Source organism: Danio rerio, chromosome 8, assembly GCF_052040795.2.
Source record: "Danio rerio strain M-AB ecotype USA chromosome 8, GRCz13ab, whole genome shotgun sequence".
In the NCBI taxonomy this organism is placed as follows: domain Eukaryota; kingdom Metazoa; phylum Chordata; class Actinopteri; order Cypriniformes; family Danionidae; genus Danio; species Danio rerio.
Genome location: NC_141028.1, coordinates 26,312,968 through 26,333,059, shown reverse-complemented (window position 1 = coordinate 26,333,059; position 20,092 = coordinate 26,312,968). Strand labels below are relative to the sequence as shown.

Sequence of the window (20,092 nt, the reverse complement as noted above, 5' to 3'; positions counted from 1 at the left end):
ATAAGCGCCAAACTAAAATCCATTAAGATGTAAAAAAGTGCATTATATAAATTTGGCATTATAATAACTACAACAGAAACAAATGATTTATATGAAGACATAAACAGCTCAAAGTATTTATGAGCTATCACGCTACATTTAAATTACAGTAATTCCGACATGCTTGTATTGTGGTTTGGACTCAACCTGTTGTTCTTGCAAAAACGTCCCATCATGTTCATATTGAATGTGAGCAATTTGCCCGTCCTCCATCTGCAATTCAAAGCCAAGGTTTTAGTCATAATAATGAAACATAACATCCAACAGACAACACAAGAAGCTGAAAGTGCTTCTCGGGTTGCAGATCAGATGAGCCATCAGTGAACTGTTCATTAAAAACCATGAGGAATTCTGGACTCTTGGGTTATGAATGATGTAAAGCACAAAGACCAACCTGAATGTGGTTCCCATCAGATACCACCACATACTCTCTTGGGAGCAAATGCTGAACTCCATCCTGAGAGATGATATACTGGACCTGAGAAAATATAGGGTGGAAGAGGCAGCTAATTGAATATTTGCATTTAACACAAGGAATTATAAAGATGAAGGCGCTTACTAGGCATGGGCCAGTATAAGATTCTGATAGTATGATAACCTTGGAGAAAAATATCAAGGTTTCACAGTCTCCCGTTATTGTTATTACTGCTCTAAAATATATATTTTTTAAATATCTGGGTAAAAAACTAAAACTTTTTTGGAGCAGTAAACATGTCAGGCTAAATAATTCAAATGAATCATTGATTCTGCTGTCTTTATTAGCTTCAAAAACACAGATTTCTCTACAATTTCAAATGGCATCTTTAAATATGCTATAAAAAAAATGCAAAAAAAAAAAAAAAAAGGAAAAAAATCTTACACATACCTTAGGAATGGTATAACAGAAAGTTTTGGCGGTTTTAAAACCTTGACTTTTCCAAACCACGGTAAACCTTGAAAATGGTCGTTTTGTTAGATTAGTTTTAGTTTCGCCCCCTGTGTAATTCAGAGTTTTGTAGTTTAATTAGTTTAGATCGGGTGTCGTGACTGAAGATATCGATTTTATTTTCATTATTTATTTTTGTCGCCTAGTTTAGACTTTAGACTTCAGGATTGTTTTGTTTTGTTAATTTCTTTGATTTGGACAATGACAATTTTGTAAATGTTTTTAGTACTTTTTCCATTATTATTGTTACATCTTTTACTTAAACCATTGAGTAAAAGAAAATGCTTAAATTCAGAATCAATTCCTGCCTCAACCTTGATCTGTCCCACACAATACATTTGTCTCACCTAAATGTTACAGCATCCCTTTTAAACATCATAAACTCATAACAGCAAAAAAGTGAAATAGTCTTGTTTTCATAAAATATGTAACATTAAGGCAGCTTTTCATTAAAACAAAATAAAATGCCAGTGAAAAGCAAAATAAGTTAGTTTTTATATTATTTTGCGTGTTTTAAGAAGAAACTCACTTAATCTAGACTTTTTTGCAGTGTAATGACTGTCATACTTTTTACAATGATTAAGAGAAGACACAAACCTAATCATAATTCAGTGTAACAATAGATAATAGACCTAAGAATCTTGTCAGGCATATTTAATACAAGAATCATTTGATAACATGTTTGTAAACTGTATTTAAAGATCATAGTTTAGCACCAAAATACTAATTATTATTATTTGAAATGTTTATACTTTCCACTATCCTTCAAACCACTAAATTTTACTTATTTGTCTGCAAAAGTATTTAAACAAAAAGGTTTAAAACCTTAAAACTAGGGCAGGAAAAAAATCACTTATTATTTTATATATTTTAGTAAATGTAGTTTAAAATAAAAATCTGTTCAAAACCAAACGTTTGACTGTGTGTTTACTGTATATTTGAAAACAGCTTTATTAATTGAGTCATACCTCAGTGACCTGGTTGTCTCCGGTCATTAAGTGCTGTACGGTCTGTCCATCTACTGTTGTGATCTGCTGAATATATGTCGCCTCCTCCTAAGAAAAGAAGCATTTTGTGATAAACATGCCTTGTTCAATACTATAATATAATGTTATATTATGTATTACATTTATACATTTATCACTTTATAAAATCGAAACCACCTTGCATTAGATACAATCTCAAATGTAATGCTCTTCTTAGTGATTTTTCATAACCACCCAACATTAAGTACAGGCTGAGAATGAGAAAGTTGTGCAGTACCTGGTCAGAAAGACTTTGATCCTGAGCCACAATGATGTGTTCCTGACCCAACGCTTGCTGTAATCTCTCTGGGCTGATGACCGCTTGACCCGCCTGCAAATCTACAAAATATAAAAGAAATTTAATGCAACAAAGTAGCAAGATGTGTCTAATAAACAGACCAAGGCTGTGTGACTACAGTATAGAGTAGAGGAACTATGACGTCACCTTGTAGGCCAATCGGCTGCTAGCATAAAACTGGTTTCTTCAATAAAATCCCCATAAGATTTTCCCATAGACTTCTCGAAGATTGCAAATAATTAGCTCTGTGTTCAAACACAGTTCATTACACTTACACGTTTTGTCCAACCGGATAATCCTCACACAACATTTATACAGACCTACAGTACATGCCTTTTGGATAGTTTCCCAATGAGAAATACATTTGTTTTGCTTTACAGTTGTTGTATAAATTTTAAAACATATACTGTTTTAGAAATGTGCCTATATATTCTAATCATAACATATGTTTAAATAAGTGTATTGCCTGTGTGCACATAGCCCGTTAACCTTAGTGAAAACCTAGCTATGACTGTCAATTACAAATCCCATATTCTTTTTCATGGACAACAGAAATAAGGGACCAGTCTATCAAATCCAAGCAAATGCCATCATGGACAGAGAACATCAATATTCTTTTGTTTTGTTATGAAGTACAGAGAAAAGCAGCCCATACAGTCACATATGATATACGTTTTAAGGTGAGTGTAAAAGAGTTTCAGGAGGAGTGTAAATATTGCATTTATAGTTAAAAATTTGTTCTGATGAAGAAAAAAAAGACAAAAAAATCATTAGATGTATGTAAAATAATCATGTTAAAATGTCAGTAAATATTTATATATTTTTACAAATTTATTCACAACATTGCATTACTGACATTAGGGTGGAGAATCTTCATTACCCTATCGAACCCATACCCTGATGAAACAAATGAATCTGTTATGATGGTCTCTACTAGTCATTATCTACACACAATAAGAAGGCCCAATAAGAAAAAAATACGACAACCTATATAAAACACTATTTATGAATCAAAAAAACAGACAAATCCAAATGTCCAACAAAAGCTGTAAATTTAAAGTGGGCTGCATTGCAGACCAGTTCAGGTCAATGATAAATAATGTCTACGACATTGCCTGTTGTTCCAATTAGCAACTGTCTTTTAAGAGAAGCATAACCGATTAAATAAAAAAAATAAATAAAAAGTGGGATGTATCTGATGTGCTTTATGTCATTAAACAAAACATAAAAGTATCTTGAGTTTGTGGTAGCCTCGAAGCTTATTTAAGCGATTTAATCAAAATCCTATTTAAGAAACCCATTGACTTTGGGACAAGGGAACTGGAACTTGATTCCAGGTTTTTACATACAAATTGACGTCATAGTTCCTCCACTCAATTATATTCATTCCAGCACTTACTCTGCAGTGTGGCTAAAGCTTCTTCATCGCTGTTGATGATGATGGTCTGCTGTGAGGGGACGGAGCGAGCTTTACGGGGAGACGGCTCCTGAGTGTGAAGCCTCTCCATGTGGAACTTCAGATGGCCGTTACGGTTAAACCTAAAATTAATTCATGAGAGTTTTAATATAAGGGACAACGTGTTTCTGTGTTGTTTAGCCTTTTACACTGGCAATTTATTACGGTTTCAGCTAAACATCTTCTTTAAAAAAATTCCCCACATCTTAGATGGCCTGAGGGTGTGTAAATTGCCAGCAAAATTACTGCTTTTTCAAGTTAAAAAAGCTTTTATGGATCTGTTTGTATTAATATTGTAAAGAGCACAAATTCTAATATTTGCTTATTTATTTGAATGATTCTTTCTCAGTTGCTCACCTTTGGCCGCACACCTGGCAGGAGTAAGGCTTCTCGTTGGTGTGTGTCATCATGTGGCGTCGCAGGTCTTTCTTGTTTTTAGAGGCAAAACTGCAGCTGGTGCATTTATGAGGTCTCAAATATGCATGCAAGGCCATGTGAGTCTAGGATGAAAAAATACAATTTAAAAAAATTTAACTTGCACTTACATTTAGTCAGTCTACGCACTTTAACACAATGCTGTTTAAAAGTCCTTCATTTTGTTTAGGAAGTCAAAAGCTTTACACTGATTTGCAATAGGTTAACATTACTTTAAGATCTCGTAATAAACATTACACCATTCATTATGAAACTCAGTCCTGGAGGGCCGGTATCCTGCATAACTTAGTTCCAATTAAACTGAAACAGTTTGGCTGAAACAGCTAATTAAGCTCCTTCTAGGTGTACTGAAACTTCCATGCAAGCGTGTTGAAGGAAGTTAAAGCTAAACTATGCAGGACACCAGCCCTCCAGGACCGAGTTTGGACACTCCTGCCCTAACAGCTCCATTCAGAGAGGTTCCTATTTTTTGATATCTGAATTTCAGCTTTGAAAAGCTCCTTAAAAGGATAGTTCAATCTAAAATGAAAATTTACTCACTATTTCCTCACATTTAAGTGATTTAAGCACTTGTAAACATCCTCCGGAATTGTATGCAAACTGCAAATAAACTGCACCTTCTCAACATTCCAACAACCCAAAGAAATGATTATGAAGACTCATTTCAGGCAGTTTAGAGTATTTTTCCCTTTAAGTGCTAATTCATATATTTATCATACACTTTGTTCTTTGAAACTTTGCAAATCCTTCACAAACAGCCTTGCACAAACACAAGAAAAGCAGTATCTAAAAAGCAACACACAAAAAATGAAAAACTCAACCCAACACACCTTGACTTCTGGCCAAGAAGGTGCTGTGAAGTCACAGTCGGGGCATTTGAATGTTTTGGGGTCGATGTGCGCCCTCTTGTGGTTCTCCATATCCGATCGGCCATGGAAAGCCTCCATGCAGATGCGACATGAGAAGCGCTTGGTGTTCAGCTGTTGAGAATGGGGTGATGGAGACAGCGGAGGAGATGCTGGAGCTTCACTGCTGAGCTGCAGAAAGAGGATTTAATCAATTTAACTAACTTTCCATTAGGACTATTGGTTATTCTATCTGAATTCTTACAAAACACAGTCTCACCTCCACCTGCTGCAGGACTCCGTCTGTCAAGCCTGAGCTCACGTAAAACTTCTCTTTATTTTCTTTGAGAGGTGTAGAGATGGACAAGGGCTCAGTACTCACTTCCATCACCTGAGGCTCTGCTGAGGGCTCCTCTAAACTGCTGTTGAACACACACACACACACACACAGACACACACAGACACACACACACACACACACACACACACACACACACACACACACACACACACACACACACACACACACACACACACACACACACACACACACACACACACACACACACACACACACACACACACACACACACACACACACACAAACAAACAAACAAACACATTTATGATGACATAAACACCTCACATTGGTGATTAGGAAATATCATAACCTTTTAATTTATACAAAATAACATTAAATATTTAGCAAATAAAATATAAATCAAAATTTGTATTTTTATTATTTGCATTTTTAAATTTTATTTTTGCATCCACAGGTCACATGGTGTACAAAAAGTCCTTTTTTTTTAAAGATATGGATCTCTTATTAGTATAAAAAAAAGATTTTACAAGATGCATTTGCACAACTTTTGTTTCACAACTTTCACAGTTTTTGTGTTCATCTTGATATTCTGAATCCTCAGGTTCTCTGTGAAATCACACACTATAACTTTCCAGGAAAAAAACACACATTTGTGTCATTGTATGATTGTTGGAATGATTTTTCCTGAGAATGAGTTTGTCTCATAACACTTCACAATAATATTTAATCAACACAATATCGCAGTTTTACACACATTTGTAATGGAAAATGCACCTATTGTCTGTTTTTGACATTCAGTAGTAGTACCTGTGTGTTGTCTCCTCAGAGGTCTGCTCCACCACACTGAAATCAGTGCCTTCATATGCACCAATGCCAATCTGTGCCACTTCCTGTTCCACTTCCTGTGCCACAGCAGTCTCCTCTTGCTCCACAGCCCCTGTTGCAGTCTCAAACGCCTCCTGCACCAAAGTGTCCCCGTTCTCCGACACATGGAAGGTTACAATCTTTTGAGGCTGTAAGGATGAGCCTTCACTCCCAGAGCCAGATCCAGACCATGACCCCGTCTCCAGAGCTTTGCCATCTGTTTTCAGCACCGCCACCTGAGTAGAGTAAATAAACCGATTATCCGCTATGGAAAAATAATAATTTATAAAATCTTACTTTTTTTTTTTTTTTTTACAAATGGCCTAATAATGTCATTTAGATCATTTCTTAGTGTTCCCACTCTTTGATGGACACCAAATTCAAAGACTTTTAAATCACTAATAATTTTAAATCAAGGATCTTTGCAATCCACACCTCAGCAAATATATTGCTATGAAAGTCCTATCTGTACTTAACATTTCACTTACACTTAACATTCATTAAAATGTCATGATGATGATGTTTTGAACGTGTCATTTTAAAAAATGTTGACTGTTTTAAACAACTTTAAAGAACTTTAATACAATTAGTGGAATTCAGTAATGGTAATATTCAAATGGGGTTTCTGAAGTATTGATAACAATTTTTATTTGTCATATGTAAAATAAGAATTTCTTATTTTTTTTCCATTGAGTTCTTTGAAAGCAGCAATTGTTGAAATAACATCATCAACTTTAAATTCAAGCACTTTCAAAGACCTATGATTGTTTTTAAGTAATTTCCAGGTTTGTTATTCATATGTCTGAAATTCAAGTACTTTCAAGAAGCATGGGAACCCTGCATTTTATATTTCAATAGAATTATGACTTATTTCATTACAAAATACCAATGTGCCACACAATACCTGTAGTTCTCTGGCATTGCTCATGTTCAGCAGCAGATCTAGAGCATTCTGTGCTGAGAGGTCTGAGTTCTGGGCTATTAGAGAAGGTAAACATTTATTTAAATGAGCAATCTGAATATTATTATCACAATGTGAATGGTGTAATATGTGTAGATGAATTTAAAAAAATACACACATATTTTAGATATAATCACTGATCTACTGATAACTTTTCTACTGACCTTGCTCGTAAATGATGGTAGTGTTGCCCAGTGCATCTTGGGATACAGATGTGTTCCCTATGGACTCCATGGTTTGGAGAGTAAGAGGGTCCACTGTTACCTTTAGGTAAAAAAAAAAAAAAAAATCAATAACAAATAAGTAAAGAATAATCAATGGTTTTCCATGTGTTAAAATGCAATGATTAGTGGTACTTTGGCTCCATAAAGTGCATTTAAAATCATTTAATACACAGTAAGCCATTGTTTATATCACTTATTATATTATATTATATTATATCACATACAATTGCCAGGTTATATACAAGTTAAAACTAGTATTTGTTTTTGCGGTTTATTTGTCAATTACAACACGTTAGATTACCATGATCACTACTAATGTTTAAGGGTAGCAAAACTATTTAGAGCTGTAACCAAAACTGACTGGAACTACCTGTGCATTAAACTATTGATCAAAATCTGAATAAAGAATTAATCAGACCATGGAAAAAGCATGATATACTTTATATTGTATTTTCTTGAAAACAAGTACCATTTTTACCATCTAAAACATACAGAAACATACATTTAAAAGTGATTTATGTAATGCATTTAGCATCAAGCAACCAAAACATTCATAAGTTAAATGGATTACATGAATCAAATAAGCCATGTGAGTATTTGTGTAGCACATTTATTGGTACTTTCAGATATAATTAAAAGAAAATTAGTTTGAGACACAAAATATACTAGAGTTTTTTTTGCCATTTACATACAAGAGGATTAAGATGCACATCCATGTACTCACAATGGTCCCTTGAAATTCCTGGGTTTCATGCTGTAACCTCAGCTCCTCAATCTGCTCCACAGTGAAAACAGGCGTCTGCCGTCGCCGGACCGGCTCATCTGGATGTGTTCGACTCCACTCTTCGAAAGTCTCGGGGTGGCGACACTGCACATGGAGCCGCAGATTCTTCCTGTGTCGGGTCGTGAAGTGGCACATTTCACAGGAGAAGGGCTTTTCACCTGGGTACAGATGAACAGACATGATCAAAAAAAAAATCCACCAATTTAATTTATAAAAGAAATAATTGATGCCAGAGGGCACACTCACTGAAACTCCCTATGCTAATAAAGGGAATTAGGAAATACCAATAGTCATTACTGAATGAACAGAAAATTTGACTATTTCCATTGATTCATCGTGTGTAATAAACACAAGACTATGGAACCATCTCAGAGAAATATTTATTTCAAACAATCGACTGTTATGAAGGGAGATTGGAGTCAAAACATACTATTATAGACCATATGAATGTGGTGATGTTATTGGCCCATCAACATTTCAAACTATTTTTTAATTGTAATGAGGCAATTTAATCACATCTTAATGTTAAAACAGCTATCATAATATTATTTATTATCATGTGGACCTTTTTGGATTCTCGAAAGCTATAGAAGCTAAAAATGTAAAACAGAAAACAGGTTAGGACTACTGTAACTGTTTACATCCCACAAAATGGTCTGTAATGTGGTCATTTCATGTGCAGCTTTTATTACACAGAGCTATAGTTCCAGAAGTGAAACAACTTGTGTTATTATCACAGAATGATTATATCTGTGTCATTTTTGACTGATTACATTTTTTCAGAGTTTTGCATAGGTTATCAGTGTACTAAGACTCTGTGTAGTGTGTAGTGAATGCTGCTTCATTTGAACGCATGTGCTGGACGTTTACCGGCTCTACTGACAAAATGTGCATGAAAATTGTCTATTAATCGCCCAGCCCTTCCTGAAGTATAAACATTCCTAACAATTACACCACTCACCAGTGTGTTTAATGGCGATGTGGGACACCAGGAAGTCTTCTTTGCTTGTTGAATACTTGCACTCTTCACATTTGAAAGGTTTGTCGTTGGTGTGGGACAGCTGATGATTGAGCAGGTGCTTCTTGTCATTACAGGTGTAATCACAGAACTCACACTTAAACCTGACAAAAGAGCAAAGAAATAGATACTTTGGCTGTTTGTTTAACAGACAAGTACAATTTTTTTTTACAAGTATACACTTGTCCAGACATCTTACTTACAGGCTGTTGCCACAGTTTTGTATGTGTGTGAGAAGATGCATTTTGAAGGTGTATCGCTTCTTGAAGGATTTCCCACACTGTAAAGCAACACATTTACACTAGTGTTACCATAGTAAATAAAAACAGTATTTCCTGACAGTGTTGTCTTTGGGTTGTTTAGTTGGGGTAATTAGAGCTGCCCTACAAATAATCACTTCCTTCAACAATACCAATTGTATTGAACTAAACTGAATCATCATTAAACTAACCATAACATAACAGGCATTAAATGTGCCTTATAAACTGAGCTTTACCTTGTCACACATGTGTGGTTTCTCTGTGCTGTGTGTCTTCATGTGTTGTGTCAGGCGTTTCTGCATGGGGTATACTCGACTGCAGATGGGACATGGAAACTCAGACACTTTGGAAACCTGTGAAGGGTTGACACAAGACTGTTGTCGCATGAAAAACTGCCCTCATCAGACTGGTCAGAATTAGTAATATATCATGTCAATAAACATTTTTTAAAAACTATTATTTCTGCATCCTGGATCTTACCACATCTATCTTTCGGCTCCTAAAAAGAAGAAACAAGAACACTGTAATCAGGTGTGAATTTTACATCTATGTTTTGTAATAACATGCTTCTGTTTAACGGAGAGAAATTCTTTTTCAGCACATTTCTAAACATAATACTTTTAAAAACTCATTTCTAATAACTGATTAATTTCATCGTTGTCATGATGACAGAACATAATATTTGACTAGATATTTTTCAAGACACTTTTATACAGCTTAAAGGGACATTTAAAGGCTTAACTAGGTTACTTAGATAAACTAGGCAGGTTAGGGTAATTAGGCAAGTTATTGCATAATGATGGTTTGTTCTGTAGACTATTGAAAAAAAATCTAGCTTAAAGGGGTTAATAATTATGACCTTATAATGGTGTTTAAAAAATTAAAAACTGCTTTTATTCTAGCCAAAATAAAACAAATAAGACTTTCTCCAGAAGAAAAAATATTATCAGACATTATGGGATAAAATTAATGGCAAAAGTATTTAATTAAAAAGCTTGTTGAATGGCACAAACTGAAAAAAATAATACACTGAATTAACAAGTTCTTGCGTTTTAATGACTTGAATTCCAGGGTTCGTATTTTAGGTCCTGAAATATAACATATCAGTTTATTTCAGCTGTGAATATTTTAAGAAAAAATAATTTAAACACGTTTTCATACTTGTAAATGCAATAATTCATATTCAATTTTCAGATTTCACTTACAAAATATTCAATACCCTTTAAAAATACGATTTACAACATTCAAAAGGCAATTTTCAGTTCATTTTATTTCAATTCTATTATTCGCTTTCATAAATTCAGTGGTTCAAATTCGACATTACATCCGAGAACTGCAGGAAAAGCAATAGATTGCAGATTGAAGATCACCAGCTGCTCTTTCATCAGCAGGTGGAGATGGAATAATTTAAGATTTTTAACCTAGTAAATAGACGAGCAAAATGCTAATAAAGGCACAAAAGTAGCATTTAATATTAATATCAATGCCTTGGACATTATAAGTAATAAAATGAGTATGAGTAAAGAGAGTAAATGATGTTTTATTCATCTATATTTGCCCTAACAGTCGAATTTGAACCACTGAATTTATGGAAGCAAATATTTAAACTGAAATAGCATTAACAGCTGAAATAAACAGATATGTTAAATTTCAGGACCTAAACATAAAAATCCTGGAATTCAAGTCATTAAAATGCAAGAACTTGTTAATTTGGTGTATTATTTTTTTCAGTTTGTGCTATTCAACCAGCTTTTTAATTCAATACTTTTGGCAATGATTTTGTTCCATAAGACATACTGTAAAAATTTCCTGAATCTGTTAAACATCATTTGGGAAATATTTAAAAATAGGAAAAAAAAAATTCAAAGGGGGGGCAAATAATTCTGAACTCAACTGTACATACAGAAGAAGAACGTTTTATTAATGCAAACTGAAATGCAAGTAGTTGCAAAAATGCACCATAAAAAGTACACAAGCACATAGTTTATCCTAAGGATTAGAAAAATAAAATGATTGACAAATGATCAACAAAAAGTGGACGTTTTCAGTTCTTACTTGCTTTTGTTGTGGACGGCTGAGTGCCGGGTCACGTCTTTCTTGTAAACACTTGTGTAATCACACATTTCACATTTATAAGGTTTTGTACCTTCATGGTTGAACATGTGCTCCTATTAGACACACATCAATTAAATAATTAGAAGAAACAACAAGTAATGCAAAACAATGACTAAAAATAATACATTTATTTACAGTCATATAAAATATAAATATTTACAATACTAAAAGAAGTGAATAAAATATCATTGTTCTTACAGGGGCATTTACATTTAAATAAAGAATGATGTGTACAGAAAAATCATTAATAATAAATAATTCAGCATCATTTTATAAATGGCCCTATTTGTGGAAATTATGAAAATATTTACATTAAAATTACCATTAAAATGACAGAGCGAATAAACAGTTAAGGTCAGGCAGGTTTATTTATATAGCACACTTCATTCATAATTTAATTCAAAGTGCTTTACGTAAACAGGAAAAAAAGAAACAACAAATCAAAAATGATTAAGAGAATTAAAAATTGATTAAAATATGTTAAAACAGGTTATAAATTTTTTTTAAACTTTGTTTAAAGAAGTACTCTTTTTCTTACCTTCAGTGAAGACCACCGTTTGCAGCGGTAACTGCACTGAAGGCATTTGTATCGTTCAGGGTCATTTCCCTCATGAGAATCCACATGGAACTTGAGATCCTCTTGTGACAGAAAGCGAGAGCCACAGATCCAGCAGTTATGAGGTCTAAGCAGAGGCTTGAGGGATCTGTAGTACTTACTTCAATAAAAAAGAGAGATATCGATAGTGTAGATTCTGCAGTTAGTATAATAAAACTCTATTCACCCAAAGAATAAAAAAGTATTAGCATCCAAAAAATGCACAATATTGCTGTTTATTATTAGATACTTAAGCTCTTTAAAGCATGATGGATTCTGATTGCTTTTTTTAAATAAAATACCAATTCCAGATATCAATTTTATGTACTTTCTTTATTGCTTTATTAATCAGCCTTAATATGAATGGGTATTTAGTTCATATAAGATGTACCAGCGACCTTTTTGCTGTGAGTTGAACGTGCTACCCACTGCACCACCGTGCAGCCTGTTATCATATTGCTCTTCTTTATTTTTACTATTTTCTGTTTAATTTTGATTTTGTATAATAAATTATTATTTTTTGGCAGTATTTTGGATGATGCATGGTTTTCATTTCCTCCAGTATTACACAGAATGGTCTATGGCAGGGGTGTCCAAACTTTTTGGGCCGAGGGCCAGATGCAAAAAAACAAACGTTGTCGCGGGCCAAATTTTACATACATCACACAGACACGCATATATATATATATATATATATATATATATATATATATATATATATATATATATATATATATATATATATATATATATATATATATATATATATATACAATTGAAGTCAGAATTGTTAGCCCCCCTAAATTATTAGCCCCCATTTATTTTGTCCCCAATTTCTGTTTAACGGAGAGAAGATTTTTTTCCACACATTTCTAAACATATTAGTTTTAGTAACTCATTTCTAATAACTGATTTATTTTATCTTTGCCATGATGACAGTAAATAATATTTGACTAGATATTTTTAAGACACTTTTAAACAGCTTAAAGTGACATTTAAAGGCTTAACTAGGTTAATAAAGTTAACTAGTCAAGTTAAGGTAATTAGGCAAGTTATTTTATAACAATGGTTTGTTGTGAAGACTTAAGGGGCTAATAATTTTGACCTTAAAATGGTTCATAAAAAAATTTAAACCGCTTTTTATTCTAGTCGAAATAAAACAAAAGTCTTTCTCCAAAAGAAAAAATATTATCAGACATACTGTAAAAATGTCCTTGCTCTGTTAAACATCATTTGGGAAATATTTAAAAAAGAAGAAACAAATCAAAGAGGGGCTAATAATTCAGACTTCAACTGTGTGTAGACAGACAGACAGACAGACAGACAGACAACAGACAGACAGACAGACAGACAGACAGACAGACAGACAGACAGACAGACAGACAGATAGATAGATAGATAGATAGATCATAACAAGAACTACTGCTTAATTGAATGCATGTAATAGCGACACCTGGTGGTTATTTATTGAATTACGTTCATTTTTGTATAGCGGGCCAGATTCTATTATTATTTATAAAAAGCCTCGCGGGCCACCACAAAACTGATTGCGGGCCGCAGATGGCCCGCGGGCCGTAGTTTGGACACGCCTGGTCTATGGTACAATATAAATGTTACATACTTCAGGCTCTAGATTAACATCAAGAAGTCATAACAAATAGTAAAACAATACTTACTTGCGATTCATGTATTTTTTGTACTTCTTTTGAAGGAAGCGTTTGGAAGGTCGTCCTCGTTTTTTGGGCAGGAACTCAAGATCATCGGGACTGGTGTTTGATGAAGGATCTCTGTTCTCAGAATCTGACTGGCTGACGCCTGGTTCCACTTCTGTCCCATTGGAAAACGAAGAAGATCCGTTGTCCAATCCGGAGGAACTTGCTTCTTCAGGAGCTTGAGGATCCTCTGTATTGTTGGTTTCAGATGGTGCTGCTGGTGATTCTGTTCATAAAATTCATATGAAAGTTGCTATTTAAACATTTTCAAGAGTTCACACTTAAATAATGCTTGACCATGTTAGCAGGTTTGGCATGCTGTCCCAGGAGAGAACCCAGAGCTCAGATATAGATGAGCCTAAGGCTCCCGCCTGGATAATGAGCATTTAAAGGGATGCGAGATCAGGTAGATTTCGAGAGCTCCCCATCCGATTCATTTGGAATATTCCTTGATTAATAAAGACGGTTCTAATAGGAATAGACCACCAACTAATTGAAGATAGGAAGTAAAATTAAGCTGGATATTTATGTTAAATTTTGAATAATCCTATTGGCTAGCTATTGATTACTGATAAGGACTAGCTGTGGTCAATCATATCACGCTCTTCTCAAAATTAGTTTGTAAAACTTCACTTATTATACCTCTGTGACCCAAAAGGTAGATTAACCCTAACCTGAATCTGGAAGAAATTTGCGAGGAGGCCCCACCATCCTGCGAGGACGTTTCCGTGAGGTAGATGCAGGAGATGATGAAGAGCAGGAAGGAGGAGGAGTGAAGTGACTGACAGCCAGTCTGGATCTGGCCTCCTCATCAGCTGGTTTATAATCACTGTCACCTGTGTGTACAATTAAAATGCATTCAAATATAGGAAATGATGAAATATATAGAATGCAATCTGCACTCCACTGACCTTGATCATCAAGAGCGCCTGCATCAACAATGTCATCTTCTTCCTCTTCAGGCTGCTCCTCCTTCTTGACCACAACCACTGCTCCAGCTTTGCTTTCAGATTTTCGAGGACGTCCCCGTCCACGTTTCCTTTGGCCTGGACCGTCAGCATGTGAGACAGCACCTCCAGAACGAGAACCTAAAAAATACCTGTAGGCATCAGTGCTGATGGAATCTTAAAAGTTAGCATAAAACAGTTGTGCCTTTTATTAAGTTTTTTTTACTATTTAGAGCTGATTTGGTGTATTTGTAAGTGAGATGGCTTCTGGAAAAATAAACATAAGGCGGAATTTGTTTTAATCTATTGGGAACTGAATGGAGGTCACTACAACAGATGAATTTGGATCTAAAGAGCCTTTGAGGCTACAAAGTGCCCAAGGACATTTTCCCAAGCCCTAAGTATAGACTCGAGAAGAACTGTGTGCTTTAAAACAGGGCCAATAATGGAGCTGATTTTAATAAAAAAAAAAACATCAATTACATCAATTATTAAAAAACATATTCATCTAACATTTTATGAATGTGTATTTCGGTTTGATATGCAGCAATACCACTGAACATCACTGTACTACTGAACAAATACAGTGTTCTTTCAACAACAGCATGTGGAACTTCTAGCTTTATATATTTTCATTTAACACACTGAAGAATTCAATCAAGAATACAAATTAGAACTTGTGAATCAGAATCGAATCAAATTGTGACACAAAACTGAGAGCCAAAGTAGCCACACCCAACCAAAGCATCATTCTTGTGCAGCATTACACCCCAACATTGTGACATTAAAGACAATATGACCTCCAGATGGCACAGTGGCTAAGTGGTCAGCATTGTCGCCTCACAGCAAGAAGGTCACTGGTTTGAGTCCCGGCTGGGCCAGTTGGCATTTCTGTGTGGAGTTTGTATGTCCTCCCCCTGTTGACGTGGTTTTCCTCCCAAAGACATGACTTTTGGTGAATTAAAAAAACTAAATTGTTCGTAGTGTATGAGTGTGTGTGTGTGTGTGTGTGTGTGTAAAAATGAGTGTATATGGGTGTTTACCAATACTGGGTTGCGGTTGGAAAGGCATTGATGGATTCGGATTTCTGTCTTCCAATACATCTCAAACAAGGATCAACGTTTATCATTTTCTCATCAACCTTTTTCTCGTGGCTTTAATAATTTGATTATTTGAATCAGTTTTTACCTGTGAAATTATTTTGACTACTGAATAAAGTAAACACATTGCTTAACATAAGAATGTTCAGGTCATTTATGATTTTTTAATCTTTATAATTCTATTTTCAGGAGCCACCAAAAAAGGTCAGAAGTCATAGAGACATCGAGTGGAACTGAAGGGCTTGATGATAGAAACAACTGTTTTCCTATTTGTGTTGCTGTGTGTTAATTCTGTCTAAAGTGATTTTGATATTATTATTATTATTATTATTATTATGTGTTCATTCTGTCTAAAGTGCTTTTGATATTATTATTATGTGTTAATTCTGTTTAAAGTGATTTTACTTTTAATTCAAGATAGACTTTGTGTAGTGAGAAGCAGTGGTGTAAAGTAACAAACTACAAATACTCAAACTGATATAATTGAGGAGTTTTTCTCAGAAATTGTAATTTACTAAGTAGTTTTTAAAATGTGAACTTCTACTTTCCCTTGAGTACATTTTTAGTGCTGTATCAGTACTTTTACTCCACTACTTTCCTTCAACCTGCAGTCACTACTTTATTTTGTCTTGTCTATGGGGATAAGAAAAATCAGTCTTGTGATTTATGTCTAACCAAATCGCACATAGAAAGTAAATCACATCATTATGATCTACCTCAAGACTTGGGCGATTTATAATTGCAGGAGACTGTTTGGAAGCATGTCACTGATGAAAAAAGTATGAGTGTTTACTGTATGATGACCGAAATGGCCTTAAACACCCAGCAGGCACAAGACCTCAACATGAAGTCAGATTGATGATGTACCCCAACATCATAGAGACGTTGCATTCTGCTCGGAAATGAAAATCGGGTTGATGTCAATGTCCAACCTAAAATCAATGTCTAATGATGTTATAGCTTGAGGTTGTGTGGACGCTACCACTATGATGTCTATATTTTACATCAATGTGACGTTGGTTTAAGATGTTGGCTCAACGTTGGATTTTGGTCACTTTCTAACACAAGCTAAAATCTACCAATTATCAACGTCATTTGACGCTGATGTTGGACATGAAAATAACATTGTCTTTAGATGCTGACTTGACAATGAATTTTGGTCACCTGGCATCACAACCTAAATCTAACCTTATATTAACGTCTTATGACGTTGTGTGCCTGCTGGGCAATAACTAAAATGCACTACAGAATGTTACGTTAAAATACATCGACAAATTTACATGTAAATGCATCAGCTTTTTACAGCGTAATACTCACTACTCTCGAGTACTTTAGAAAGGTCAACTTTTTTACTCATGCTTTGAGTAATATTTACAACAGATACTTTTACTCTACATTTTTAGGCAAGTAATGGCACTTTTACTTAAGAATGATTTTTCAGCACTTTTTCCACCACTGGTGAGAATATAGCAGCCTAAATGTAGATTACACCGGTTTTTGACCAGTTTTGATAAAGATGGCTGAAAGTACACTCAACCCTGGGTAAAAAAACGGATTGTACTTTGAGTGTGTGTGTTCTATTTGATTGTAGATCCTTTCACAGGTCCAACCTAGTGGATGTCTGACATTTGTATGCTTGAGATATTGAGATATTGTTCAGAGTTGTACGCACAGACCCACATGGAAATTTTCTAAGCCTTTCTGTGCTTTAACCAATTAAAACACCTATATGTATGATGCAGTTATGTTATGTAAGAGTATAATTGTTGGTTTGTGATTGTAAGCAGAGCGGCCTAGGAACTCATTGCGAGTTTTGAAGCTGGCTTCAGCAAACTTTATCTGTACTCTTTTTTTATTTGAATCTGATTCTGACTCTACATAACTGTTAATTATCCCTACAGCATCCACTGCATAAAACATATGCTAGAATAGTTGTTGGTTCATTTCGCTGTGGTGACCTATGTAATAGAGACTAACCCAAAGGAAAATGAATGAATGAATTACATGACCTCCTCCTACTTTACCTGCTGGTTTAAAGTGTTTGTCTCTCATGTGGTTGATGAGCGTATCCTTGGAGACGCTCTTATAGGGGCACATTTTGCACTTAAACTGTTGTACGATCACCACCTCCATCATTTCCTCCAGTTCGGCCATGTTAGGAGTTCTTTGCCCAGGCTCGTCCACCACCCCAGACTCCACCACCTCAGGCTCTGTGTTGGTAGAGTAGGTCCCACTGCTACTTATGTACGGGCCAGGCAAGTTATCACTGCAGTCCATCTGATCATTGAGCTGCGACCCCACAGTGTCCGCCAGGGAGTGCTGAACGGCTCCTTCATCCGCATATAATGATTCCTGCGGCATGTAGGAGTGCTGGGGCTCTTCTAGCGCACCTCCTTCCTGTTCAGAAGCCGAAACGTGCTCCCTGTCATCCATACTGCTGTCGATGTAACGTGAATGCTGAGGCCGATCCTCTCCGTCCGCTTCGTACTCCAAGTACCCATCACTGCACTCCACAACGTAGCGGGACGAGCGATACGAGCTTCTCTGAGGGATATCGTTTGTACCACTGCATTCAGCTGCATAGCGCTGTAAAGGCTCTTCTGAGTCAGCCAGGTTGTAGTCTGTGACCCCTGAATGGCGAGGGGTTTGGTCTGGTTCGTCTGCAGAGCATTGGATGTAGCGAGCCTCTCTGGTCTGGTCCGGGTCTATGTATTGGGAGTGCTGGGGTTGGTCTGGGCGGCTGCTGCTGCTACTGCCGTCGTCGTGCTCACGGTATCCTGAGTGTCCAGGCTGGTCAGGCTCCATGTTGCCTTGAGGGTTTTCTGACAGGTCTGGCTGATCCAGGCAAGTGGAGGTGGGTCCATCGGCAAGAGCTTCGATAGCAATACGGCTGGACAGTGCAGAGGAAGACATCTGAGCCACCATAGGAGCTCCTGCACACAAGGAAAGGGATAATAAAATATCTAAAAGCTATATATGCTTCAGTTGACATGAAAAGTCTTTTCTATTCTTTTTGCTATGATGGTGGCAGATTATGATGGTGGCACACATTATAGCAACTTTAAACTTTAAAACTTTGAAATTCGATATTTGTCACACATATTGTGAAATGAACTAGATGGAAAGGTAATTTTACTTATCAAAACTACTGACATTGTCATGAATGGATAACTTGTCCAAAAATGAAAAAGCTCCTATGATGTTTTCATGCATTATGGTGTTGCAAACCCTTTTTTGTTATATTATTGTGTGCAAAATATTACAAAACTTCAAAAATACAAAACCTGGCGAGATTTAATTAATAGAAGAAAATAATTTTTTATTGGTGGTTTAAACACAGTTGTGTGACAACAGTTTGTGAATATAACCAGCTTAGTTACTACTAAGTTACTAATAGATTTTAGTTTTAAAACAACGTTTTAGAATGAAAATGATCCGCGTCCAGTCAGCCTTTCACCCAGCGTTTCTGAACAACCCTCTGTCGACACTACACCTCTGAAAAGACACATAACTTGACCACACACACTCTGGCATGCACTGCAGCGGTGAGAGCTGTTCTCGTTAGACTGTTCATCCAGGATCTACCACTGGATCTAATCTCATTATATTTGTTAAACGTAATATTTAATTCATTTAGTCTCTATCTAACAACATATTCCGTGACTTTGGTCTTTTGAATCTATTACTTATTGTCAGGTAACGTGTTTTGGCTGAGCACAAAGATAGGTTAATATATTAATTAATGTAACCACGTACATGTACGCTGATTCTGCAAATTTGACTGATTGCTTCCATTTACTTCCTATATTGTATGAACTTATTGTCATTATAGTTTTATAATGGCCATTATTGATTATTAAAACTGATATTCAGCAAAAGACAGGGTGTGTTTCGTATTTTCAATGATAATGAAAGGAAGCAGTTGTGTTAAAGGCTCTGTTTTGTTATAAATAAGCATACAGTGAACATTTTTGGTGACTGTTAAGTTGCTTAAATCATAATTAAAATAGGCATATCCTTCTATCATGTTTTAATTTTATTGTTAAGAAAGTGAAACACACGTAGCCAGGGTGATGTGAATGAGGTTATAATGTACACTGTTCCCTTCGAAGATTTACCCGATTTGTCCTCGGGAGTTTGTTTAACATATAAAGCCTACGAAGTCTG

The 20,092-nt window shown here is 35.5% G+C and overlaps 1 protein-coding gene across 4 annotated transcripts in view; it reads right to left on the bottom strand.

The window, feature by feature from the left end:
- Positions 1 to 20,092, bottom strand: part of znf335 (zinc finger protein 335) — a 28,376-nt gene that overhangs the window by 3,222 nt on the left and 5,062 nt on the right. For 2 of the 4 annotated variants that reach the window (XM_087264650.1, XM_087264651.1), the window contains exons 5-26: positions 17,950 to 18,858; positions 14,790 to 14,966; positions 14,553 to 14,714; positions 13,843 to 14,104; positions 12,110 to 12,287; positions 11,512 to 11,624; positions 9,937 to 9,955; positions 9,693 to 9,830; positions 9,400 to 9,476; positions 9,140 to 9,300; positions 8,119 to 8,336; positions 7,335 to 7,434; positions 7,114 to 7,187; positions 6,153 to 6,445; positions 5,304 to 5,445; positions 5,009 to 5,215; positions 4,101 to 4,243; positions 3,687 to 3,826; positions 2,228 to 2,328; positions 1,933 to 2,019; positions 434 to 517; positions 187 to 252 (exon numbers count right to left, since the gene is read on the bottom strand). In XM_087264650.1, the coding sequence (XP_087120776.1) occupies positions 187 to 252; positions 434 to 517; positions 1,933 to 2,019; positions 2,228 to 2,328; positions 3,687 to 3,826; positions 4,101 to 4,243; positions 5,009 to 5,215; positions 5,304 to 5,445; positions 6,153 to 6,445; positions 7,114 to 7,187; positions 7,335 to 7,434; positions 8,119 to 8,336; positions 9,140 to 9,300; positions 9,400 to 9,476; positions 9,693 to 9,830; positions 9,937 to 9,955; positions 11,512 to 11,624; positions 12,110 to 12,287; positions 13,843 to 14,104; positions 14,553 to 14,714; positions 14,790 to 14,966; positions 17,950 to 18,858 (3,851 nt within the window). The remainder of the gene's footprint in view (positions 1 to 186; positions 253 to 433; positions 518 to 1,932; positions 2,020 to 2,227; positions 2,329 to 3,686; positions 3,827 to 4,100; positions 4,244 to 5,008; positions 5,216 to 5,303; positions 5,446 to 6,152; positions 6,446 to 7,113; positions 7,188 to 7,334; positions 7,435 to 8,118; positions 8,337 to 9,139; positions 9,301 to 9,399; positions 9,477 to 9,692; positions 9,831 to 9,936; positions 9,956 to 11,511; positions 11,625 to 12,109; positions 12,288 to 13,842; positions 14,105 to 14,552; positions 14,715 to 14,789; positions 14,967 to 17,949; positions 18,859 to 20,092) is intronic. The other 2 variants (XM_087264652.1, XM_087264653.1) reach the window with 1 other exon arrangement.